At 36.4% G+C, this 27156-nt stretch overlaps 1 protein-coding gene across 4 annotated transcripts; it reads right to left on the reverse strand.

The window, feature by feature from the left end:
• Positions 1-3135: 3135 nt before the first annotated feature.
• On the reverse strand, positions 3136-25725 carry LOC101725179 (caspase-1). 4 transcript variants are annotated; one of them, XM_004874014.3, is made up of 9 exons: positions 25640-25725; positions 24776-25042; positions 21654-21701; positions 18012-18127; positions 17193-17366; positions 16420-16654; positions 15822-15965; positions 4784-4893; positions 3136-3730 (listed from the first exon to the last, which is right to left on the reverse strand). In XM_004874014.3, the coding sequence occupies exons 1-9, from the start codon at positions 25644-25646 to the stop codon at positions 3632-3634; spliced, it is 1200 nt and encodes a 399-aa protein (XP_004874071.1). In that variant the 5' UTR covers positions 25647-25725; the 3' UTR covers positions 3136-3631. The 4 variants fall into 4 exon arrangements, 3 of the variants coding, with proteins under 3 accessions (XP_004874071.1, XP_021107230.1, XP_021107231.1); XM_021251571.2 differs by having other exon boundaries at positions 25551-25677; XR_015451644.1 differs by lacking the exon at positions 3136-3730 and adding an exon at positions 5637-5799 and having other exon boundaries at positions 4795-4893.
• Positions 25726-27156: the final 1431 nt, after the last annotated feature.

Below are 27156 nucleotides of genomic sequence, written 5' to 3' on the forward strand. Positions count from 1 at the left end.
TGCAATGCCTGGAAAGAATTGTAGTACAGAAAGAATCAAAGGAGTGACACAATGCAATAGCAAGGAAATATACGTGGGGTGAATACAGTCAATACACTTTTTGACTATGTGTGTAAACTGAAATCATGCTTTAGAGGGCATATAAATCACTTTTCCATCTTTGGGACAAAATATTCAACATCCAAAACCTTAAGAAAAATTGTACTTTGGCTCATGGTTTTCAGGACATTTGGCCCATGGTTGGCTGTCGCCAAGAGAGAAATGGCATAGTGGAAGGGACTAGAGGAGAAAACCTTTCAACCCATGACAACCAGGAAGCAGAGAAAGAAGAGAAGAGCCAGGGTCAAGAATATATCCATCTAGGTCGCACCCTCAGTTACTCATCTCCAACCAGACCCCACCTTCTGACAGTTCAGTCATGTATAAATTCACTAATGGATTAAGCCACTGGTGAGTATATAACCCCCATGATTTCATCACCTTTTAAAAGCCCCATCTCTGAATACATGAGCCTTGGGGAGGACATTTTTATCTAAATCATAATAGAGGAATTAATAGACAAATAGATAAATATATTACAAGAAATTTTAAAACTTGTCTGAAAAGTTTACATTTTTTTGATAGCTAATAATTAGCTATTACATGTTCTAGAAAAAGAAAATTACCTTAATTTACACCTAGAATTTGAGAACTGATCATTAACTAACTGATCATCTTTCTTGAAAACCTTCAGATAAACTTATGTCATGCTAATAACACAATACTTCTCTGTAGATATGTGAAAGAATCTGTATGTTCTGAGTCTGTTTAAGATCAGTCTGTCAGAGGACAGGAAACTGATTTCTTAAACAACTACAGATTATTTAGATATGGTACAAGGTGAAGAAATACTAATATAGTCCAATGTGTTCATGCCATGCTCAAATGATGGGAATAAGCCACAGAAGTGGTGTTACATGTTTGAATACCAGCAGCCTAAAAACCTCATGATTTTCTATCTTATGCTCTTAGCAGCTTTTTGGTATAGACAAGTGACCTGAGAGTAGAGTACAGGATGGATCAGAGGGTTAAGTCCAGCAAAGAGGGAAAGAGAGAGGGAGAGAGGGAGGGAGGGAGGGAAAGAGGGGGGGAGAGAGAGAGAGAGAGAGAGAGAGCAGACAGACAGAGAGAAAGAGAGAAAGAGACAGACAGAGAGAGAAAGAGAGAGAGAGAGAGAACCCTGATAGCAATCAGAGAAATATTGTGCCAGGCTTGTTAATCAGGGACTACAGAGACAGGGGAAATTGGAGTTACATTAAACACACCAAGAGTATAATTCAATAAAACAGGTAGGAAAGGGGTATGAACTCAAAGGCTCTCTGATATATTTCTTATGACCTGAATGACAAATTCAGAATCAAGAGGAAGAGGAGAAGATTTCCAAGTGCATTTATAAATTTTTCAAGTTTTTTCACACACAATACTTTACCCTCCCTTTATTATGAGGAACGAAAAAAAAACTCCTTTCTGGTTTAAAGAGGTCTGGAGTCCATATTCCTGTTCAGTGTCTCTACCTCCATACCAGTTACACACAGTAAGAAGGGGAAGAATTTCACTTGTACACTACTGGCTTGCTCCCCTTTTGTTATTTCCACCTATCACCCGGCAATAAATAAAATGTTTCTTAGCCAAGTCATTTTCAGGAAAAGACCCTGACTCACCAGCCATGGATAACAGGTTCAGTTCCTTCTTGCTGTAGTAGGGTATGGAGAGCGTCACACTGGAAAATAAGAATTGCTGGACATTTCTTAAGTACAGGGGGTGGGGACAATTAATCAGACTGTGAATCTGTTTCTCAGAACTTCTAGTTTCCTTGTTTTTAAATCCCCTCCAGTTATAACATTGGAATGTTGGTCCTGAAGTCTAGTTTCTTCCTTTTGGAAAGGAAAACTTAGAACTAGAAATGATGAAACATTGTTCTATAAGATAACTCCTCTAACTAGTGTTTCCTCCCGTTCCTTTTCTTTGTCCAGGGGTCCCAGAACTCCTACACATCCTTCCTTCTGTTTTGATCTCTTGTGTTTCCATCTCTACATGTTAAAAAGCACTAGTCCTACGAGAGTTAATGAATTTGCCTTCCAATTTCCCAGGAAAAATTAACCAAGTCACTTCTATCTTCTGCTTAAAGTTTTGATAGTATCTTTCACTCCCTGTATCTCCATCACTTTAATTTTTTATTGCAGATAGTTTCAGGGAACCCTTTTCCCTTCTCCCCCAACACGATTTTCTTTAGTTGCCTAAGATCAATGTAAGGCCTATTTTTACTGCAGGTTATAGTTCTGCCTTGGGTATCTGCCTTTTGGTGTCCTAAACAAGCATTCTTCATAGAAGCAGTTTCAGTCTGTAGTAGAAGTAATGATCACACAAAAGAAATCTGTCCTGAATAGTTAGTAACAGAGGGAAAAAGACTGGGATATGTTTAACTCTGAAAGTTTTCAAAAGGTCAGAAATTCACCTTCACTTTAAAATATTTTAGGACTAGAAAGGATTATTTTTCCAAGTGAAACTTTCGTTCTTCTAATTGAGTGGATAATTTGCCCCAAATTTATTTTCTCTTTTTCATATAAGGATATCACACCCTAGTATTTATTCATAGTATCATGTGCTGTCTGCTGATTGTTTCATACTTGTTGACTATTTTATATTCTCAAGAAGCCTACAAACTACTAGAAGCCTAGTGTTGAATCAAAATTTACTTCACTTTCCTCATATGTTTTAACAATCTTTAGAAATTTTATTCATAACTAATTATATTCATAACTTTGTTAGTAGTAAACTCTGGGTTCTGGGATGTCAGTTAACACACTGTGCTGTTGCTCTCATAACTGTGTGCCTTCTCTGTGGTACTCAACTCAGGTTCCTTCTGTGAGTGTGCCTTTTTTTTTTTTTTTTTTTTTTAATCTGTATTCCTAAAGCAGAAAGCCCAGCAAATAGTATCTTAAAAATTTAAATATAGTATTATTAGCTAGTACAACTCTTATAGGTCAGGTCAAAAGACTCTACATGCATTTCTTTACATTGCACCTCTTGTATTCCCAGTGTGGCAAAAACAAACAAACAAACAAACAAACAAACAATAAAAAACTCAAGACATCCTTTCATTTTCATTTCAGGTTTATTAGATTTTTTTAAAGAAATGTTTGTTTCCAAGAGACATGATTCTAAGCATCAGTACAGAAAGAACTTTTGGCTTCCTAGAGAAAAAGAAATAACACAAACATGAGAAAGTGTTCTGCTAAAAGATATGCAATTGGTAAGGTCTCTTTATCAATGGGGCCATACACATAAAAAGGAAGAACCCATACTAGATTTAAATGTTCCCCTAAGGGGAGCCACATCCTAAAGTGGGCTTTCAAAATCTTCTAACTACCTTGTGATTTATAGTATTTTTCCCTAAGGAATACTCATTCACTTCTGCAGAACTTTAAAAGCACTGTGCTCTGAACTGAATAGAAAAAGAGATATTCTTTCAGTACCTTTCCTTCATTTTATCAGAGAATGACTGGGTCCCAGTACTCTTCCCCCAATTTCCTTAACCCCTTAGCACACTCACACAAACCTACACACAGATATTGATACAATTCATGATATTTTAATGTCCTGGGAAGAGATAGAAATATCTTGTCAAAGTCACTCTGTCAGTAGTGGGCATCTGTGCAAAACGATCTGAATTTTCAAATGAAAATCGAACCTAAAAGAGAATGAAAAGTTTGTAGACCTTTTTCTCTGAGTGGAGAATCTTGATTTGATCTGGAAAAACTATAATAACTATGTTAAAAATAAATAATTTAAACAAAAGGGGCCTGCATCTCTAAGAACCATAGCAAGAAACATATCCAAGCATAAATGACCTTACAGACTTTTAAAATCTATTGCTGGATCTGTTAGCTACGTTGGACACTGGCAAATTAAAGTTTACTCATTTGCATAGATTTTGTTTCCATTTTTTTCTCTTTCAAATTAAAAATTATTCATTTTGATCATTTTAATCCTTATTTACATTTTTAGTTTCTCACACTAGAGAAGCTATTGTTTATTTACACATGTGTCCTATTTATTTCACTTAAGAGTATGGCCTCAATATGCTTCCATTTAGCTATAAATGTATCCAGTTTCTCGTTCTTTATGGCTGAGTAGTACTCCATTTTATAAAAAAAACCCACATCTTCTTTATCCAGTTTCCATTTGATGGGCACTTGGGCTGTTGCCAAGCTTTAACTATTACAAACTGTGCCACAATAAACATGGGTACACATATATCGCTGTGGTATGATTCTTTTAATTCTTTGGGAAAGAACCCAGCAAAGGAATAGCTGGGTCAAATGGGACCTCTAGACCTAGTTATTAAATAGGGAAGGGTGGAGAGGGTGAAGAGAGCACAGGTAATGGGGAAAAAAATAAGAACCAAGATACATCATGTATAGATAGGTACTAGCAACCAATGATAAATATACTATGTATTGTATACCTAAAATCTACCAATAAAAGAATTTAAAGGAAAAAAAAGGTTTACTCATTTGTCTACTCATGGGAGAATAAGAGTTAAAGTGCTTGTTTCCTAGGGGTTTATCTTAATACATTGGATCTCTCGTCCATGTTTGCTGACTCATCAAAGATCGTCAAAGTTCCTCTGGAGAGAATAGCATTATTGGAAGATAAACATGTCTAGAACTGCCCCCTAACATTCCAGCAGGAATAGCCAAAAGCCTGAAAAGTAGAGTAGATGAAACATGTAGAGACTCACCTTTCGGAAAATTTCCTGCAGGTCACAGCACCAGGCATATTCTTGCATATTTTTGATGAGTTTTATAATAAAAACAGACCCCCATTTGGGATGTCGCCAAGAAACATTGTCTGTAAATAAACCATATTCCAGGTCTTATGACAAGTTTTTGCTTGGACATAGAGGTAGCTCCAGTACTTTCATTCCAGTTTATGCATGTTAGTGAGAACATCCTGTTTTCTATATGCTCCCTGCCATTTTTCAATGAATATATTCAAAGTTAGTAAGTATATTTTACTGACACTGAAGACGGTGTTGTACACAGTGTAGGAATTAGGGTGGCATAGTCCCTGATTTCAAGGAAATGAAATAGGGTAGAGAGAATGGAAAAGGCAGAATAGCACAGAGGAGAATGGTTGGATCTGAAGGCTGCTATTTAATGACTTAATTGTGGCCTAAATTCAGTGGCAGGTGTCAAGCACCTGCACCAACTGGCCAGATCCAGACATCAGCAGAGAGCAGAAAGACCATCACTCTGAGCTTGGAAAGATGGTGGAGTAGTGATCAGCAGAGAGAGGGCCTCTCTGAGGCTTGGTGTTGAGAACTGAAGCCCAGCAGGAGAGAGAAGAGAAACATGGTAGTAAAGACATAGTAGACTACAGCAATTGGTGAATAGTTGGGATCAGCACTCCCTATTGGAACACAGACTTGCTGTGAGGGGAGGGCTGCTGGAATTTGCAACAGAACCAAGAAGAGTTCAAACCCATAGAGGTCAGGAAGTTCAACTCTGGCCTGGCAGTCAGAGAACAGCCTGAGCAACAGTGTACTAAGGGTGGCTGGCTGAGATTAATTGACTTTAGTCTGCATGACTCACCTCACATTGTCTACCAGTGACAGTAGAGACATGCCTTGAAGAGACATCTCTCTTTTTTTCCCTTCTCTTACTTTTCTTCTTCTTTTTCTTCTTCTCCATCTTCTTCTCCTTCCTCTTTTGCCTCTTCTTTTTCACTTTTCAGCTTTCCTGTTCCTATTTTGTCCTGTTCAGTTTTTTCAATTATTATTATTTTTATAGGTGTGTGAATACAATTTCCAGTTTTCTTGTTGCTGTTAGTTCATCCTGTCCTTGTATTTGTTCCCCCCTTCTCTCTTTTCCTCCTCTCTCCAACAGTGTATCTTCCTGTGTCCTCTAGCCTCACTTCTAAACTTTCCCTCTCCTCCTACTTCCCTAACTCATTCTAAGTATTCTTCCCAGAGGGTAAAGTTGCTATATTGATGGGCTCATTTACTACAAACATATTGCCAGTTGGTCCTTGATTTTAATGTATATCCACAAGTCTAGTTTATGCGGTTAAAAGTGACAGATTAAAAATTACCACAATTTGTTTTTTTTATAAAATGGAGTACTACTCAGCCATAAAAAATGAGAAACTAGAGACATTTATGGCTAAGTGGATGCACATTGAGGTGATACTCTTGAGTGAAATAAATAGGACACACATGTGTAAATACCAAATAGTTTCTCTGGTGTGAGAAACTGAAAGTGGAAATAAGGACTAAATGTATAATAGGTAATGTGAAATAGGAAGAAAAAGGGCAAAGGGGAAGGAAGTGGGAGGGCTAGGGGAAAGGATAGAAGAAAATGGGATTAATATGAGAAAATGGAAAAATACGAACACAATCTTTGTAAATAGGGAGGACTGGAGGGGTTGAAGGGAGGGCTGGGCAAGGGTGAAAAATAAGAACCAAGAGAAACTATGTAAAGGTGCAAATTTCCAATGATAAATGTCATTAAATTGTATACCTAAAATGTACCAATGATTAGAATGAATAATCGATAAGGTAAAATAAGAAGAAAAGGTCCAAAGGGGTAGGGGTAGTGGGAGGGGCAGGGGAAAGGAAAGAAGGGAAAGGAAAAATGATGAGAAATGGAAAATATGGAAATAAAGTCTTTGTAAATAGGGAAGGGTGGAGAGCGTGAAGGGAGGGCTAGGAATGGGGAAGAAATAAGAACCAAGATGCATTATGTAAAGGTACAATTCCCAGTGAGAAATGTAATTGTGTTGTATACCTACAATGTACCAATAAAAGAATTTAATACAAAAAAAAAAAACCACAATTTGTCATTTTCTAAGCTGTGTATGATGCTGTTGTTGATGCTGAGAGTATTATTCTGGCCAAGGTTATGTGATTGTTCTAGTTAATTTTCCTTCCTTGTATACCAAAACTGAGATTGCCTAAGGGTCACCACAGATTCAAAACCCAAAGATCAAACGAGGAATTAAACCAAAAACAACAGCAAAAAAATAGAAAGGATATGACACCTAAACAAGACACAAAGCCAGACTTCCAGCTCACCAAAGACAATTCCAGGGGGCATCGAGGTAGAACAACCCGAAAACCAATAACCTGGACTTCCTGAACTAATAACAAGGGGAATAACAAAAACAGAACAAGACTCTAGAAAAAATTAAAGGAGAAACAATTTCCCAGATAACTACAGTGATGGAGACCAAAATGAAAGACATGCTTGGAGACTCTAGAACAGAAACAGATTTAAAACAATAGAGGAGCTCAGGAACATGATGGAAAACATGGGATAGGAAAGAAATGGAATCCATGAAGCTGATTCAAATAGATATCCAGGAGATTAAAACCTCCATTGAAAGTATACACAGTAGAATGAGCCAATATGAAAATAGAATATCAGATATAGAAGATAAGACTGCAGTTAGTGACCAAGAAGAAACAGATTTCTTAAGAATTTCAAGGGACCACGAGAGATCAATCCAGCAGCTGTTAGATGATGTAAAGAATAACATAAGATTGACCAAAGCAGAAAGGGCTTTTGGGCCACCACCCATCCCATCGCTCCCAGCCCCAAGGTAGGGGCTTCTGAGCCACCGTCCCACTGCTGCTGGTCCAGAGGAAGGGGCTTCTGGGCCACCATCCAGCCCACCACTCCCAGGCCAGAGGAAGGGGCTTCCCAGCCACCATTCCTCTGGCCACTCCTGGCCCAGAGGAAAGGGCTTTTGGGCTGTTGTCTTTCCCACCTCTCCTGGCCCAGAGGAGGGCTTCCAGGCCACCTTCCCTCCCTCTGCTCCCGGCCCCTGTCCCACATCTCCCAGATCAGAGGAGGTGAGCCACGTGGGTGCCAACAGCAACCCACCCCCCCAGTTGAAATGAAAAGACATATAAATAAGTCTCAAAACAAGACTTCCAGATAACCTCCAACAAACCCAAAGGGAAAGGAGATGGAACACTCTAATGTTCAACCAACTGGACCCACTGAACTGGCCAAAAAAGGGGATCTGGAAAAAGTGAAATCAGAAGTAATTTTTCAGATAACAGCAGAGATTGTGCTCCTAGTGCAATACATGATTAATAAATCTAGAGAGGAGCTGAGGAACATGATGGAATCCCAGCATAAGAAACAAATGGAATCCAAAAAAACAGATGCAACTAGATTTCCAGGAGATGAAAAGCTCCATTGAAAGTCTACACAGCAGAATGAGCCAATGTGAGGACAGAATTTCCAGATATAGAAGATAAGACTGCAATTAATGACCAGGAAAAGAAAAATTGCTTCAAAATTGTAAGGAAACACAAGAAATCAATCCAGGAGCTGCTACACAATGCAAAGAAGAATAACACAAGACTGATTGGAGTCAAAGAAGACACAGGAGAGAGTGCAGATGACATAAAAAAAACTCTTCACAGAAGTGATGGCAGAAAACTTCCCAAGCAGGAGAAAAGAACTTAACATACAGATAAGTGAGGCATATGGGACTGCAAATAGCCTTGAGCAAAAAAAAAAATCTACACACAGGCATATAATTATTAAGATTCCAGAAACTCAGAAGAACAAAGTTCTACAAGCAGTGAGAGAAAAGAAACAAATCACATACAAAGGAAAGCCCATCAGAATCACAGCACATTTCTCAACACAAACCTTCAAGGGAAGAAGAGCTTGGAGTGACATATTCCAAGCCCTCAAAGAAAAGAGCCTCCAACCCAGATTGATGTACCCTACAAAACTATCTTTCAAAATGGATGGAGAAATAAGATACTTTCACGACAAAGAGAACTTTAGGAACTTCGTGAATACCAAACCAGCACTCCAAAAAATTTTACACAATATCCTAGGAACAGACAATAGGATCACAACCCCAGGAAGCAAAGCAGAATGAACCCATCTGGTATGACAAGAAATTAAATGTAAAGGGGGAGAACCAAAAAAAAAGAAAGAGTCATGGCAATGACAAGTCAATACGTTTCAGTTATAACCATCAATGTTAATGGTCTCAATCCACCAATAAAAAGGAATAGACTGGCAGAATGGCTCAAGAAGCAAGATCCAACAATATGCTGCATACAAGAAACACACTTATTTCAAAAAGAAACTCATAGACTGAAAGTTAAAGGGTGGAAAACAATACTCCATGTGACAGGAACCTGAAAAAAAGCAGGAGTAGCTATCCTCTTTGCAGATCAAGTAGATTTCAAACCAACACTGATTAAGAGAGACAAAGAAGGACACTACATCCTTGTAAAGGGAAGAATCCAAGAGGAAGAGATAAATATCTATGCACCAAACACTAGTGCACCCAACTATATAAAACAAACACTAAAGGACATGAAAAGTCATATATGCACTAATACAATTGTAGTGGGGGACCTCAACACCCCACTGTCACAAATAGATAGACCTACTAGACAAAAAAAAGTAATGAAATATTAGAACTCAAACAAACTCTTGAACAAATGAACTTAACAGATGTTTACAGAGCCTTCCATCCCACAAAATCAGAATACACATTCTTCTCAGCTGCACATGGGTCATTTTCCAAAATAGACCACACACTCACACATAGAACATGTTTAAGTAATTCCAAAGGAATTGAAGTTATGCCCTGTGTATTACCAGACCATAGTGCAATCTAATTGGAGATCCATAGCAAAAGAAACTGGAAAATTTTCATAAGCACTTGGAAATTGAACAACACACTTCTGAATAAACAATGGGTCACAGAGAAAATTAAAGAAGAAATCAGACAGTTCCTTCAATTAAATGACAATGACCATACAACACATTGGAATCTATGGGACACAATGAAAGCAGTCTTATGAGGGAAATTCATAGCAGTGAATACACATGTTAGGAAAACAGAACGAGCCCAATTAAACAACCTGATGCTGAACCTCAAGATTCTAGAAAGATAAAAGCAGGACAAACCCAAAGCTTATACAAGGGAGGAAATTATAAAGATCAGAGGAGAAGTCAATGCAATGGAGACTAAGAGAATGATACAAAAAAAATCAATGAAGCCAAGAGTTGGTTCTTCGAAAGAATCAACAAAATTGACAAATCCTTAGCCAACCTTATCAGAAAAAGGAAAGAAAAGGCCCAAATCCATGCAATTAGGAATGAAAAGGGTGAAATTATAACAGACCCAGCAGAAATCCAGAGGATCGTCAATACCTACTTCCAGAACCTATAAGCCAATAAGATGGAAAACACAGAAGAAATGGACAGATTCCTAGATACATATGAATTACCAAAGTTGAATGAAGACCTAAAAATTCTAAACAACCCAATATCAACCAATGAAATTGAAAAACATAATAAAAAACTTATCAACCAAGAAAAGCCCAGGCACTGATGGCTTCACTGCTGAATTCTACAAGACATTTAGAGAGGAACTGCTGCCATACTGTTTAAACTTTTCAATGAAATTGAAAGAGAAGCAATACTCCCAAATTCATTCCTGGAAGCAAGCATCACCTTGATCCCCAAAGCAGAGAAAGACCCAACTGAAAAGGAGAACTATAGGGCAATCTCACTAATGAACACAGATGCAAAAATCCTTACTAAGATATTGGGAAATAGAATGCAGAAGATCATCAAGATGATCATACACCCTGATTAAGTGGGATTCATCCCAGGCATACAGGGATGGTTCAACATATGCAAATCAATCAATATAATACACTATATCAGTAGTGCCAAGGACAAAAACCATATGATTATCTCCATAGATGCACAAAAAGCATTTGACAAAATCCAACATGCATTTATGATAAAAACCCTACAAAAAATTGGAATAGATGGTCTCTAGCTCAAACTGATAAATGCTATCTATGAAAAACCAATAGCCAAGATCATACTAAATGGTCAAAAACTGAAATCCTTCACACTAAAATCAGGAACAAGACAAGGATGTCCACTATCACCACTCTTGTTCAATATAGTTCTGCAAACATTAACCAGGGCAATTAGACAAGAGAAAGAAATAAAAAGAATAAAGACAGGAAATGAAGAAGTCAAATTGTCATTATTTTCAGATGACATGATACTATATATAGAAGACCCTAAGAACACTACCAAAAGTCTTCTAGACTTAATAACCAAATTCAGTCAAGTAGCTGGTGACAAGGTCAACACACAAAAATCAATAGCTTTCCTCTACACGAATAACAGACTCACTGAGTCTGAAGTGAGTGAGAAATAGGGCAAATAATTCCTTTCACAATGGCATCCAAAAAACTGAAATCCCTAGGAATCATCCTAACAAAAGAAATCAAAGACTGCTTCTCTGAAAATTTTAGCTCTCTGAAAAGAGAGATTGAAGATGATATCAGAAAATGGAAAGACATTCCCTGCTCCTGGGTAGGAAGGATTAATATAGTGAAAATGGCCATACTTCCAAAACTGCTATATAGATTTAATGCAATTCCAACTGAGATCCCAGTAGCATACTTCAAGGACCTTGAGAAAAAAATCCAAAAATTCATTTGGACAAAGAAGAGACCCAGAATAGCAAAAGCAATTCTATATAACAGAGACATGGCAGGGGGTATCACAATCCCCAACTTGCAACTATACTAAAAAGCTACTGTGATAAAAACAGCATGGTACTGGCAAAGAAACAGATTTGAGGACCAGTGGAACAGAGTAGAAGATGCAGAAACAATGCCAGACACACTCAGCCATCTCATCTTCAATAAAGGAGCCAAACACCCTCACTGGAGGAAAGCTAGCCTCTTTAATAAATGGTGCTGGAAAAATTGGGTTTCAACTTGAAAGAGATTAAAACTAAACCTGTATCTCTTGCCATGCACTAAACTAAAATTGAAATGGGTTAAAGATCTAAATATTAAAATAGAAACACTGAACCAGTTGGAACAGAGGTTAGGTAGAACTCTTGAAGACATTGGTATAGGAAAAGATTTTATGAACAAAACCGTAGTTGCCTGTGAACTAGCACAAACTATCAACAAGTGAACTGTTGGGAGCAATGCTACATAATTCTAGGGAAAAATCATTTGAGTAGGCCTAGTTCTCCTGCCTACAGACCAGCAATAACACTCCAAGACATACTTCCATTTTGGCCTCAAGTCACAAGGGAGATCTCAATGATCCCATGATGCTGTAATCCTCCAGGACAAGACCACACCTGTGGGAGACACCCTGGGAGGAACAAAATCTTCATCTGTGTAGTTCCTGGGAGGAACTAAAGCTTCATCTGCATAGTTCCTCATTGTTCTTAGATTTCTGCCACCCCCACCCAGTCTTTTGTTACACCTTGTTCATCCCAATATGATACTGAAATCTACATTATTCATTTGTTACATTTGTTTCTTTGGATGTACTAAATAAAAGGTGCTGCAAGCTAGGGCTTCTTGTCTTTGCTGCCCAGAGTAGCACTGATCAGACCCAAGGCTCAGCTTCTTCTCAGTCTCATTTGTCTACCTTTCCTGTAATTCGCCGTGTGCTGCCATGGCTCGCAGGAGACCAGGACTCACTGCAGAGGTTCTGGTAACGTCCCCTTCCCCTGTTCCCTACAGTGAACAAGTGGGATCTCTTCTTATTAAAAAGCTTTGGCACAGGAAGAGAAACCACCAGCAGTGTGAAGAGACAACCCACAATGTGGGAAAAAATATTCACTTGCTTTTCCTCAGATAAAGGTCTACTATCTTGAATCTATAAAGAATTTAAAAAGATCAGACCTCCCAAATTTAAAGACACAATCCAAAAATGGGCATCTGAAATGAAGAGACATTTCTCAGACAAAGAAGTAGAAATAGCAAATAAATACATGAAAAAATGTTCAGCATCACTGATCATTTGAGAGATGCAAATGAAAATAAGGCTGAGATTCCACCTCACTCCAGAAAGAATCAATGCTATCCTGAAACCAACCAATAACAAATGCTGGCAGGGCTGTGGGGAAAGAGGAACCCTGCTCCACTGCTGGTGGGAGTGTAGACTGGTGTAACCACTGTAGAAATCAGTATGGAGAAACCTCAGAGAACAAGAACTGAAAGTCCCATTTGACCCTGCTATTCCCCTGCTGGAGATCTTCCCCAAAGAATTAAAAGGATCATACCACGGTGATATATGTGCACCCATGTTCGTAGCAGCACCGTTTGTGATAGCTAAAACTTGGAAACAGCCCAAATGCCCATCAACTGGAGACTGGATCAAGAAAAATTTTTTTTAATAAAATGAAGTACTACTCAGCCATAAAAAATGAGAAATTAGAGACATTTATAGCTAAATGGATGCACATTGAGGCAATACTCTTGAGTGAAATAAATAGGGCACACATGTATAAATACCAAATAGTTTCTCTAGTGTGAGAAACTGAAAGTATAAATAAGGACTAAAATGTATAATAGGTAATGTGAAATAGGAAGAAACGGGGCAAAGGGGAAGGAAGTGGGAGGAGTAGGGGAAAGGGAAGAAGAGAATGGAATTAATGAAAAATGAGAAAATGGAAAAATAGGAACAAAATCTTTGTAAATAGGGAGGAATAGAGGGGTTGAAGGGAGGCCTGGGCAAGGTTGAAAAATAAGAACCAAGAGAGATTATGTAAAGGTGCAAATTTCCAATAATGAATGTCATTATATTGTATACCTAAAGTGTACCAATGATTAGAATGAATAATCGATAATGTAAAATAGGAAGAAAAGGTCCAAAGGGGTAGGGGTAGTGGGAGGGGCAGGAGAAAGGAAAGAAGGGAAAGGAAAAATGATGAGAAATGGAAAAAATGGAAATAAAGTCTTTGTAAGCAGGAAAAGGTGGAGGGGGTGAATGGAGGGCTAGGAATGGGGGAAAAATAAGAACCAAGATGCATCATATAAAGGTACAATTCCCAATGAGAAATGTAAATGTGTTGTATACCTACAATGTACCAATAAAAGAATTTGAGAAAAAAACAAAAAAAAAGATTGATTGGAGTCATTGAAAAAGCAGGAGATAGTGGAAACAACATTAAATTGTGGCTTCAACTACCAAAGTTGGAGGTAATAATTTCTGTGGCATAGACATATTTGAAGGACAGATGTAGTACAATAGAATTGTCTGAGAAATATTGGATTATATGACAGAAAATGCTAAATAAGAATGAAAATGGTACCAATATAATGAAAGCACAAACCCAGAAATAATTTAAGAGGGAAAGATTACATTCTATTGGAGAACAAAAAGATATATTGGAGAAAAGAATTACTAAAGAAGGGCAATATTATTTAGATAACATATTAGACACATGGAAGTAGTGGAAACATTTAAAAAGTATCCAAGGAAATGCATATAGAAAAAAGCAGTAACAATAACTGTATATATTCATGGAAATATTATTTAACCAAATCTTTTAGTGAATGATAATGGTAGTAAAATGCATGTTAATAATTAAAATCCTATTAAAATACAGATGACTTATTTGGCTTATGCCCACTAAAGAAAGAATAGAGGAGAAAAGGTGGAGCCAGGTATGTCTGCAGGTCTTTTGTGTAATTCAAAAATTAGATGATCAGTTTTCTTCAGGAAAACACTATGACATCATTGGGATTTACACAGGGGACTGTGAAGTTGAAGATAACTAAACTGGAATTTCTAAGAGTCATCTGGAGGGGTGAAAAACACAAGAGTAAAAGAGACAGAAATCAGAAGGACAGCTGTTGAGAAGTCAGGGACCTGCAGACTAGTTTGTAGCCAGTGGTGAATGTATTATAGAAGTCCAGGATCAAATGATTTAAAAAACCAATTATACCTGATATTAAGGCTGCTGAGTAAGCTGGGAAAGTATGCATAGTATCATTATTTTTGATTATTGGAAAATGTATTGTGCTCTACATCTAGACATGGTCAACATAATGCAGACCCAGGCTGTCTCTAGAGGGATGTATCTAATTAGAAAACATAATCTGTAAATTATTTGAACAGAAGCAGGATGCCATAGGGTCCATGGTGACTAAGAGAATGTGAACTCCAGCAAATTGCAAAATTCAGTAGATAAAAGAATTCAAATGTCTTTTATTTAAAACCTTAATGAACAAAGTACATTGAGTTGTTATAAAATGCAAACTCTTTGATAATAGCAGTCATTTAATGTGTGCATTACTCTTTACCATGCTCATGACTTCACATACATCATCTTATTTAATCCTCAGAACCAGAATATTATATTTGCATATATTAGTGAGTAATTGAAAGAAAGCCCAGTGAGGTTAAATGACTAAAACTAGTTTACAAAGTCCTAAATAGAAATGTCAGGATATAGTTTCAATACTCTGACTCCATAGGTTACATTTAGAATCATTCAGATTTATTTTCTATTATACACTTCATAACTCTAGTTAGAACTCACTTTAAGATCTCAATGTGCCTTGTTTGCCTTTATGTCCCTCTTTGCCTCCAACACAGTGTTCTATAAATGCATAATGTCTTGGCAACAATATTGTGAGTATTTTCTTCTGTGAAGTCAGAGTGTAATTTACTTCACTAAACATAGTTTTTCATTTAATTCCCTGTTATCTTTTAAAGTTCAAAGACAAAATATTGTGCAACAGGGTGAAATTTTACCAATTATTAATTCAGTGAAAATATATGTACACTATTTTTTGTGAATGACAACTGGAGGTGTTATGTAACAAAACTGAGTTGATCTTCAAAAGTTTCATCTAAAATTAAACACAGGTATCCATATTTTAGCAGAATGATGTGAGCTTCTCTATCAATAACCCTACAAAACTATTCTGCATAGAAATTTATTACCTGGTGTTGTAGAGTAGAAAGCAATAAAATCCTTCTCTACATGGGCTTTCTTAATGGCATCATTCTCAAAATCTTCTGGATTGAATAAAATTTTGTTTCCAGAGTCTTCTGTCAAATCCTCTACCCACACCACTCCTTCGTTCTCTGGAAAGAAAAAAATTGGGTTATTTTACTACCAACTTTCAGGAGCACTACTTGCTCCTCTAAACCTCTACTGAACTACAGCATAATTATTAATTTATTCATAACTTGGGTACATTTCAAGCATATATCACATCATACACACTGTCATTCTTTTACATATACACACACATTTCGGGAGCCATCTTATCAACAATTCTTATTTCTCCTAACCGTCAAACGAATGCCATTTAAACATCAAAACTTCAAGATTAAAAATGGTATCTCTTTAGTAATACTAACCATAAACACAATTCACAGAAGCCAAAACTGATTGAATGGCAAAAATAGATGTTTCTTGATATTTACAGCAAACACAAACACACACACACACAAAGACACTGAAAAATACTGGATGTGTACAAATAATAAAGTCAATAACTAAAAGTTTTATGTACTAATGGAGAACAGCACTCACCACCACGGCAGGCTTGGATGATGATCACCTTGGGCTTGTCCTTCAAACTTGGACAGTTCCTAGTGTTCAACACTGAAAAGATGATGTCGACTTTCAATACATCTGAGACTTCTGTAGAGTGTTTCTTTCCACAGATGCCATCTGGATTACCATGAGACATGATCACCAGGAAAGTGCTGTCAGATGTCTTGTGCTCTGGCTGGGCAGCAAATGCCTTTACCTCTGTAGCCATTTCCTGAAAAAAGTCACACCACCAATTTTGGACTGTGTGATTATGGCACCCTGAGAGTCCAATAAAGAGACAATTAAGGAATTCCCTGAGTCATTTCATCCATGAAAATCAAGGAAGTAGGAAAGAAAGTTTAAATCTCAAATCTGTGAAAAGTGATGAAAGCAAAGGTTATAGGAAGTCATCCTGAGTTTTCTAGCAGAGAGAAAGTGATCTTACTGAGTTAATAAACTACCCAATTGAAAGTTACACCAGTCTTGCTAAAAGACTACTGCATTTGAAGAGGACATTTAACATCAAGCACTTTCGAAGGGAAAATTTTAAATATGAACTATCAAGATATAAGTCTCCTGGGCCGGGGATTTAGCTCAGTGGTTTCACCACCTGCTGTGCAAGCGCAAGGACTGGAGTTCGATCCCTGGTACCAAGAAAAAAACAAAAGCAAAAAACAAGATATAAGTCTCCTAGTATGATGAACATGCTTTCTAAAATTGTTTATGAGTATAACGCACATAATCATAATCTCTATAGTTCAAAAAATTACCGAAGCAGTGAGATTTTCTCTCACAATCACTTGGTATCCCAGACCTTCTAACAGCATTTTCATATCTCTGACGTCAACTTCAGCTCCGTTCCTTCTGGGCAGACTGTCAAACTCTGTATTGCAGATGATGAGGGCAAGACGTGTGCGGGTCAACTTACCCATTATTGGATAAATCTATAAGAAAGGCAGATTGGATGACAGTTTTACTTTCTTTAACTCAATTTTCATCTTGTGTGTTTGAAATAATTTCTTCTTTAACCTTACTAAGAAACCTAATCCCATGAATAATAGATTAACATTATGGAAGGGAACTGAGGCTTAATCCAGAGGTGGGAATGGAGTTTGCAAATGCCCAGATCACAGCTGAACATCTGCCTGTATTTTTGACAAATGATATTTTTAAATATATATAATATTTGAAGCCAGAATTCCAGAAAATAAAAACTGACACCTTCACTTTCTGATTAGTGACTCTGAACAAAGTATTTATCAGTCCCCCAATCTTTAAAATGCATGATTTTTAAGGTTAAAGTCATTAATATGCAGAATTAGAGTAATATCTGACTCATAGTAAGCATTCAATACTAGCCAGTGGCATTGTTTTTATTATTTACTATTATTATTTATTCAGGGAAATAGAACTCTCTACATAAACCTGGGATTCTAGGAGGTAGGAATCTGTTAAGTAAGAGGAGCTGCTTGATGATTTTTCAGAATATCTCAATGGATTTAGTTCTAAAAACTGCTTTACTTCACAATAGACTCAAGTACTGTATATATCTTTCAGCCTGCTCCATCCTGGTATTCTGAGCACAGCACCTCTGCTGACTTTTCTTTCCATATTCTTTTGGCTGTTTCCAGAGGGCAAAGCTGAAGGTTTCCTACTGGTCTTGGGGATGTGAACACAGCTTGGTTGACCTGTACTTCTTGAGAAGCTACAAGAGATAAGAAACATTATGAATAATCACATCTCTGATAGCTACCCTTTGCGTTTTGACAAAATCAACTATATGAAGCCACAGAAGAGGAAGTGCAGTCTTAGGGGGACAACCCTGGGTTATTTGCTAATACTGTAGAGCAAATTGAATGCTAATGGAACACAATTCCAGCCAGATGACATGTCCAGTGGTTTGATACAGGGATATATATTTACCTGTTGGACTAACCATTTTGACAGATATCTTAAGTAAACATTTATAGAAAGAGAGCTCCTCCAGGCCATACATGACAAAATACTCAAACAAGGTGTTAGAAGAAAATTAAGATACAAATTTATTTCAAAAGATTTAAAGACTACTGTAGGATAAAATATGAGATTGTTAGGAGGTAGGTCTTAAATCTATTTAAATGTTTTGTGAAAGATACATTTTTTATTTATTAATTAAAGAAGCATGATAGTAGTAGATATTAGGGGTTTTTTTTTAAAGATACTCTGTCCTGTTCTTCAGGATCATTTTCTATAGTGTACTCATATAAGGAGGAGGGACAATATTGAATATACAAATAGAATGGCTAAAGAAGAATGATAAGTGGCATAATCTAGGTACATACTAGATGGAATCATCTCACAAAACACTGATTGTACAAATGTGTATGGAAAAGTTTCCAAAGTCAATATGAGAAAATCCCAAAGGCTTTTATTTGATTACAAGTATAATGCCATCCAACAATGCAATGCAATTGCTAAATAAATTAATTATTCTTTATGTCTTTTAAAATAGAAATAAACTATCAAGATATCTGGAGGATCTTTTAGAAACTAAACTGTAAAAATTAAAAACATAATCAATTTTAAAAAGGAAAGTAAAAAAAAAAACTGTTGTATACTCAGCCAAGTAAAAGAAGGCATCATTAAGAATTTTGACTGTATTTTTTTTTGTTTGATTTTTGGTACTGGGGATCAAACTCAGGTCCTTGTGCTTGTGAGGCAGGCAGCAGAACCACTGAGCTAAATCCCCAGCCCAAGAATTTTGGCTAGAGAGCCGGGGATTTAGCTCAGTAGTGCCGCCACCTGCCTTGCAAGTGCAAGGTCCTGAGTTTGATCCCCGGTACCAAGAAGAAAAATTTTGACTGGAAAAAATAAGAGCTATTTAAAATGGATGTATTGGGGAAAACAATTCAAATAATCATTTGTTGGGACAAATGTTCTATTTCTAATAATGAACTCTAGAGAACAATAGCCAAAAAAAGTAGAAATATTTAAATTGTATGAGAGCTATTTTTCCAGTAATAGGATAAGGTATTTAAATATATAATGAGTATCCCATTCTAAGAAAACATGTATGGTAAAATCACCAATAAAATGTTTAGTAATTTTTCTCTTGGTGTCTAAATTTCTTTCAAACATAAGCTCCTATTGTTTTAAGAGAAAAGGGTCACATGTGGATTGTAATTCCACAATTGTTGGTGAAAAATCTTTATAAGAAACAATAAAATAATGATTACTTGTTAGGAAAGAGGCTAGTCCCCTACAAAAGTAAGATTAGCTGCCAAGGAGCCTAGCGTGTGTTGACCCCTTCAATAAAGAAGAGACTGGCATTTAAAGGGTTGAACACAGACATATTTAAGATGTTCCTTGTCACTTGGGACATAGGCATTCCCTGCCCTACCCTTAGTACTGTGTGAAATGAGAAGTCTTTCTTAAATTTTTGTGGCAGAGACTGCACACTTTCAGTGTCTATAGTCAGAGTCCAGAAGACACTTTTCTGGCGCACAGCTAGTTTCAAAGAACAATAACTCCAGAACATAGGTGTGGCCAAAGGGTTAGTTTTAGCCAAGAGAATGCAAGAACATGTTTGGTGAGACATATCTAGACTGAGCCTAGAAAAATCTTCCACAAATTGTCTTCTATGATTTTTACAGTGTCACTGCCTGGATGGTTCTCACAGGTTTCTTTTTGTCATTGTGTGGTGCAGGTATCAGAGCCATGAGATCGAAGAAATATTAATATCTGAAGGAGAGCTACCTGCTGATCATGAATGACCATTCTGAAATTCTCATTCATAAGATGTGATTTTCTATCATATAGGAACCACTATAAATATTTGAATTTGATATTACATTTTGGATTATCTTTGGTTTTGTTTGTTTTTGTTTTTTTGGTACTGGGGATCGAACATGGGACCTTGCGCTTGCCAAGCAGCCTTGGCACCACTGAGCTAAATCCCTGGCCCATCCTGCATTACCTTAATTGAAACAGATGTGTATAGTATAAGTTATATTTCTAAATGTTTGATAGCTTTAATTTTGGAGAGTACTAGGGGTTAAATCCAGGACTTTTACACTGAGCTACATCCCCAGGCCTTTTGTATGTTTTATTTTGTAACAGGTTCTCACTACATCACAAAGAAGCCCTGGTGGGGCTCCAATTTGCAATCCTCCTGACTCAATCTCCCAGAGTGCTGAAACTGCATATATAAATCAGGATACATATTTGACTTTTCTATTGGATTCCACATAATTTTAACTGATACAGGTATGTACACTATCATTTCCATTGCTAAATTTGGGGTAACTTTAATTTGATAGTAGATGCTTCCATACCTATTTATTCATCATTTAGGTGGTCATAGAAGTTCAGTTAAAACAGGAGCATTATGTGACTTGTTCATTATCAGACATGGTTAACAGTCTGTATATAGAACAAGATTTGTAATATATGAAATATTTTTGAATGTCCTTCTAAAATAGTAATTCTGATAAATTGTATTTAGTGAAACAGTCTTTTAACAACTATATAGTATGGCAAACCATGAATCAACAAAAGTTAGAGGAGACCATGATTATGAATTAATCAGAAAGGTTTAATTTTATTATGAAGCATGAAGTCCAGTGATGGTAAAGGAAAAATTTATTTGAAAACTACAAGCAAAATATAGTGAGAATTGTGGATGGAGAATTAATGTACACAATAGGAATAGGGCCTCTGAAATACAGCAGTAGGAGTAGAAAAAAGAGATGAGTCCAGGTTTGAGAGAGGAATCAAGAAAATTTAGCCACTCCCTGAAATTTGAAAGTTAAGAATGAGAAAGAACCAAATATAAATTCTGGAAGTCAGGTTTGAACAAATGATGAAGTAAAACCATTACTCAAGGGAGCAGAAACCGGAAAAGAAGTAGGATAAGGGAAGAATGGCAAATTAAGCTCTGGGGAGGTTGAGATAAAGATGTCTCAGGGAGTTCTGAATGAATATATTTAGTAGGCAATGAAATAGTAAAATCTGACACTCAAGAGAGAAATTATGATTTGAGACATAGGGTCAGAATTTTTTAGTATAAATATGGATAGTGATGCCCAATGACAGCTTCTGGTAAAGCAGAATAAATTCAGAAGATAAAAAAGGCATAATATCAATCAATGAAAATTACTACACATAGTGCACCCTCTCTGGATTCACCCTAGTAAGTTAATGACTAGGATGGTAAGGTTTCAAAGAATATGCTTCTTTGAAAACGCAATTACCTGAGGAAGAAGAAAATACTTCTTGAGGGTTATTGTCAGTTTGTTGACCTGTAGAGAGATACAGAACAATGATATAGCACTTATGATCTCAGATGAATTTTCTCAAAGTTTTGGATACCCCCCTCTGACAATTCCATCCACAGGCATGATGGACTAAGAATCTCGTTCAAGATGAGATGCAGGGGAGCACACACTCAGCGATGGGAAACAAAAGCCTTCACACGCTCATCATTAGACACTTACTGAGTGAACAAAAGTGTCTGTAAATTACTCCCTTAATGAAAGTGGCATTGAAACATCATCAGCAATGGAGATAAAACTGCATGTGATATGTGGACATCAAAGTGGCTCTTGGGGTAAACGCTAGTGCATAACAGGCATGCACAAAGTGAAGCTGTCTAAGAGGTGGTTTTGGGCTTACAAAAAAAAAAAATTGACAACATGACCTCAGTACTCAGAAAACTACTGTTACTGAGATTTGCCACCGCAGAAAAAATTAACACGATCTTCTGCTGAAATTATAGAAGAAACTAAGTTCTAAAACTGAGATAAGTTGATGACATTGCTAGAGGAATATCTGTATCCAGTGAAGGATGAGTCAAATAAATACTTTCGCTTATAGGATATTTCAATTTGCTTCTAAAACTGTTTTTTTGTGGTACTGGGGATTGAACCCATGACCTTCAATTTTTTAAAAAAATAAAATTTCATAATCAAATAATAAGAGAACAGAATAATTATTATACTATGTATGGTTGTCTTCACAGTAGTTGCTCAGAGTATAAGACACAAACCAAAAAAGATTCTTACTAAACAGAAACAAACAGTAGCACACATCTTACTTTGAACAGCAGAGCTTTGAACAACAGCACTTTTTATTTTACTTTTTAGTTTTGAGACAAGGTTTTGCCAAGTTGCTAAATTGTCAAACTGCCTAACCTGAGATCCTTCTCCCTCAGCCTCTGAGAATGTTTTTACTATGGGCATGCACCTTTGCACCCCACTTACAATGTTTTCTGCGACCCAGAAATCATGGATTTTTGTACAAAGTCAATAAAGCTTCCTTATGAAGTTGTGAAAAGTATTTCATATATATTCATCATTCATATAGTCTCAACTCTTTTGAAGTAGTGAGAGTCCCATGGTGCACAGAGACTTCTGAGGCATAGATAGACCATTTCATAAAGTTAGTGTAATGATATATATATATGGGTGTTATGGGAAAATACTGTGCAACATCACTGTAAGAATTATGTTCCCTGACCATTTTTCTATATTTAGTTGTCTGTTCTATATGCTGTCTCTTCTCAGTATTCTGTAAATTTGACCAAAAGTAGGAATAAAATTAATAATACTAAGCAGACTGGTTATTTTGTGGACTGGACTGGCTTTTTAGAAGCAGTAGCTCATTAAAATATTACCTCAGAAGGACTAAATAAACTTCTTAAACAAGTTAGAATATAAAACTGGTAGATCTAGCACAAAAGCATAAATTGGTCTTCACTATGAATTCTTGGCTCTTAAAAATTAAGTTATTCTGCTAGGTGGCACATGTTTTGCTCATTTATACAGTATATGGAACAAGAACTCCAACCATGCTCTCTGGAATTTCCCAGGTAAATGCAATTTGCTGTTAATATCGTGATTTATTTTCTGAGGAGGAAACCTTGGAAATCCACACTTAAATTACTTAGTTGTATAAAGTCAATTAGATCTCTTGTCAATATTTCTACTATAATCTATTGTATTATCATATTCAAGAATAAAAATTGAATTGAATTTTATTTACAGCTTATAAATAACACTCACCTGAGAAATATATCCAGAAACCTTGAGGAACTAAAAAATGAGGAATGCTTCAAAACTTTATTTCATAATGTTTATTGAATATAAGTTTTCTGCAGAAAAATATAGATTATACTCTTGCAGATGGAAGAGAGCCATATGATGCCCTAGAAAATTTCAAGTCTAAGGAATAAGGCTACAGTTGTTCCATCTTTTGAATCCTGACTGCTGAACAATATTCATCATCAAAAAATTCACGAACCTTTGCTTGAGGGGGCTTTGTTATAGCAATATGTACTGCTATGAACTTTCTTTTAGAAGACCTCATCTACTAGAATACATTTATATATTATCTGCAAGTATTAGACCTATGGCCTGGGAACAAGAGTGAATGAGGAAACATTCTCTAATTACTAGAAAGCCAGACTTTGTTGTTAAAATAGTCACAGTAGGCTGTGCAAATACCTCTAAAAATCAAAGTCAGAAATGCAGCAAGGAAAAGACACCTTGGTTATTTTACAATCATTCCTGATTCTTACTATTGCTAGATTATTTTTTCTTTAGGGGATTATGTAGGATATAAAATGGAAATGAAATACTGAGAGGAAAAACATAAAATTCATTGCACAGTGATGAACACAGAAAACACCTACAATTTCAGCCCAAACCAGCAAAGGTTTCTGCCAACACCTAAAAGACTTCTGGCTTTCAAGATATATAACTGGAGAGCCTTTGGGAGGTACAAAATAATTCACTTCCTGGTAGCCCACTGTGCTGGTGGACAATCTTGAATAAGAAAAAACATTCAAGGACACAACTGAAAGAATGAGACTACTTAAAATTTTTACTTTCCTATAAATACTCAGCTTATTCTCTGAGTGTCCACCATCATTCAACTATATTATATTTTCCTAGAAAGTCAAATTTTGGAGAAAATTTCCAAAAATTGTTAGATCGTATGCCTCATGTCTTCATATCAAACCAGTACATAACTCCATATTGAGTTTGGGACTTAACATTCATGAACCCAATAAAGTGCCTTGCTTTGAGGATTAAAGTAAATAGTTTGATACTTAAATACTATTTTCATGAACTTCAAGAAAATTGTGGCCATATATGCAGTATAGGAAACAAGCTTCAGTGAAAAGAAGGCCATTGAGACCAAACTCGTGGAAAAAAAGAGAGGGAATGAGCAGAAATGTTGCTGACACAAAAAATGGAGCCCTGAAGAAAGAGGTAAGAAATTTATCTGCACACTCACAATAAATAAATAAGATACTGTGTGCAAAAAGAGTTCACTCATTATATGAACTCTAGCCTGAGTCATTGAGCCTTACCTGAGGAGAGCCCCAGTGTCTCAGCAAGGTGGCAATCTTCTTCACAGATGTAACTGATACAAATTTGGCAGGCCTGGGGCCCTTTTCCAATGAGGGCATCCACCAAAGCTCGGGCCTTATCCATAAGTATCACATTTCCAGATCTTACAATCTCCACTTCTTCCTTGTTCAGCACTCTTTTCTCTAGTAATTCATCCAGCAAACCATTTATTGTACCTGTGCCAACTGAACGAACAAATTGCTTCCTTTTTCCCTGCAAGATCACATCTGTTTGGAGCACAAAAATTTCTCAAGTCAAGAAAACAGCTTTATTTCCTCTCAGATCATCAACAGGAAATGGCTTCTTTTAGAGTAAATCAGTAAATAATCCATCTCTGTAGAATTCAGTACACTCTTATTCTATTATTATGCCACATTTTCCCCTTGAACATTGTCTAACTGTGCACACGGAGTGGCCTGAACACTGAGTTACTGAGGACTCTGTCAGTAAGTATAAGCAGTGATTACTCTGTCACATCTCAATTTATTTATCTATGAAAAATAAAATACAACAATAAAAACTCATTTTCTTTGTGATTACAACTTCTGATACTCATTTTGTTCTGATTATTCTTCCTCTGTCAGACTTTAGACACTTAACAGTTAAGATTGCAAAACAACAGCTGATTCCAGTAAAACCCATCCCAGGCTAGCACAGGACTTTACACCCTGACTCCATTAAGAATCTTCTGAACCCTTTTCTTCTTCTCCTTCTCTTCCCCTCAATTTTACTCACCTACACATCCACAGAAAGAGCCACACCATTTCAGAGCTATTTATTCCCTAAGAACTGTCCTTTCATCAGTCAAAAAACCAAAAACTCACCAGCCATGGTGTTTCTCTCCTACCCTCCTGTGTGATGTGAAAATGAAAGTATACTACACTTCCTTTTCAGTAGTACAATTATACTTATTGAGAAATAACGACTGCACATGCATTTGCATGTGCTTGATCTTAGCCAAAAGGCCCAGAAGTGATTGCATTTGTATGCTTTTATTTTCATAACAACACTTTAAATTACTGAAGTTTAGACTGCATTTGAGAGTGGATCCTTTGGAAGTTTTCTTCCGTATTCCTTGGAACAGCTCAGAGTAGGAGAGGAGTAGAGCTTCCAGAATTAAAAAGTGAAAGTATTTGTCCAACACCTTACTAAAATCTATGCCAAAAATTTTAGAAGTTGGCATGAGCTACAAGGTTAGAAACCCCCCTGCTCATTTAAAAAAATAACACTTCATTATGCATTAGTATTTATGCAAATGAAAGGCAAATTAAACAGAATGAATGATGTTTATCTTGTTGTGAAAAGTGCAGAGCTATGGTGTTTCATTATGTTGTGCAGCCCCCAGCTATGTTCACAGATCAGGAAGGAAGCCAAATCCATCCATTTTGACATGAAAGGATATATTTACTATGAGCAATTTTATCAGTATGTTTTTGAGGTAACTTAATTTCTGGCAGTGGAGTAATTGTTGTAGACCTGGCTCTGAAAAATTAGAAAGGAGATTACAAAAATGGTAACAATATTACAAAGATATGATGCTTTTGATAACCGAGTGACAGCTGCATATGTTTCCCATCTCATCAGATCCCAGATAATAAAAACTGCAAAGTATATTATTTTTGTATCTACAGGATTGCAAGGAATTCCTGGGCAAAAAACAAAGGAGAATAGAGAGACTGTTTCAATTACATTACCGTTACCCAATGACCTTCGCAGATACTGATGTATTAACATTTTAGCTTGGATTGAATGGGAAGGAGAAGAATGAGAAATAAGCAGGTGAGAGATTTATTTGAAACAGAAAATTTGGATAAGATTAGCAAAATAATAGCAGATAGTAATAGAGCTCCAAAGTCTTCTGCCCTTTATCTTTCCTTCGCAGGTGCTGTGAAAGCATAGCTCATTTTCTCCCTCACTCCTTTTTTCCTCCTCCCATTTCCTTCACCAATGGCAAGACTGCACGCAGGAATATTCATAAAACCTAATAAGAAATAGTCTTTTTCAAACTACTTCTTCAAGATTATTTCTTTTACACTGTGACTCACTAATCTTGGCTCCTCACACTGGCATTGGATATACAATTGAAATGACCATTGAGTTTGTACTGTCTTTGTAGGCAAAACATATATATAGTTTTATAAATAATGATTATACCTACTTATATGTGTTTATGATTATTGTTTCTTAAGAAGTTTGTATTTATTTTAAATTTCTGAGATACTTTCAGGTCCCTGAATCTTAGGTTGTAACCAAAATGTGCCTGTAACATATTTACTTCACCTTCCCTTCAGGATAAGAATTAAGAATAAGAAAGAAATGAGAAAGCCATACAAAATTAAAT

The sequence above is a fragment of the Heterocephalus glaber genome, unplaced genomic scaffold (genome assembly GCF_053883595.1).
Source record: "Heterocephalus glaber isolate CG9 unplaced genomic scaffold, H.glaber_assembly_v1.0 deba00001429, whole genome shotgun sequence".
Lineage (NCBI taxonomy): Eukaryota > Metazoa > Chordata > Mammalia > Rodentia > Bathyergidae > Heterocephalus > Heterocephalus glaber.

Bases quoted from the DNA above. Each gene is read 5' to 3' on its own strand.
- LOC101725179 (XM_004874014.3), bottom strand. The intron at 18,128-21,653 runs GTAATTGCGTTT...TATCTCTTGTAG, and splicing joins AGTATTTTCTTCTTCCTCAG to CTTCTCAAGAAGTACAGGTC. The intron at 17,367-18,011 runs GTGCTGTGCTCA...CCTTTCTTATAG, and splicing joins GGAAAGAAAAGTCAGCAGAG to ATTTATCCAATAATGGGTAA.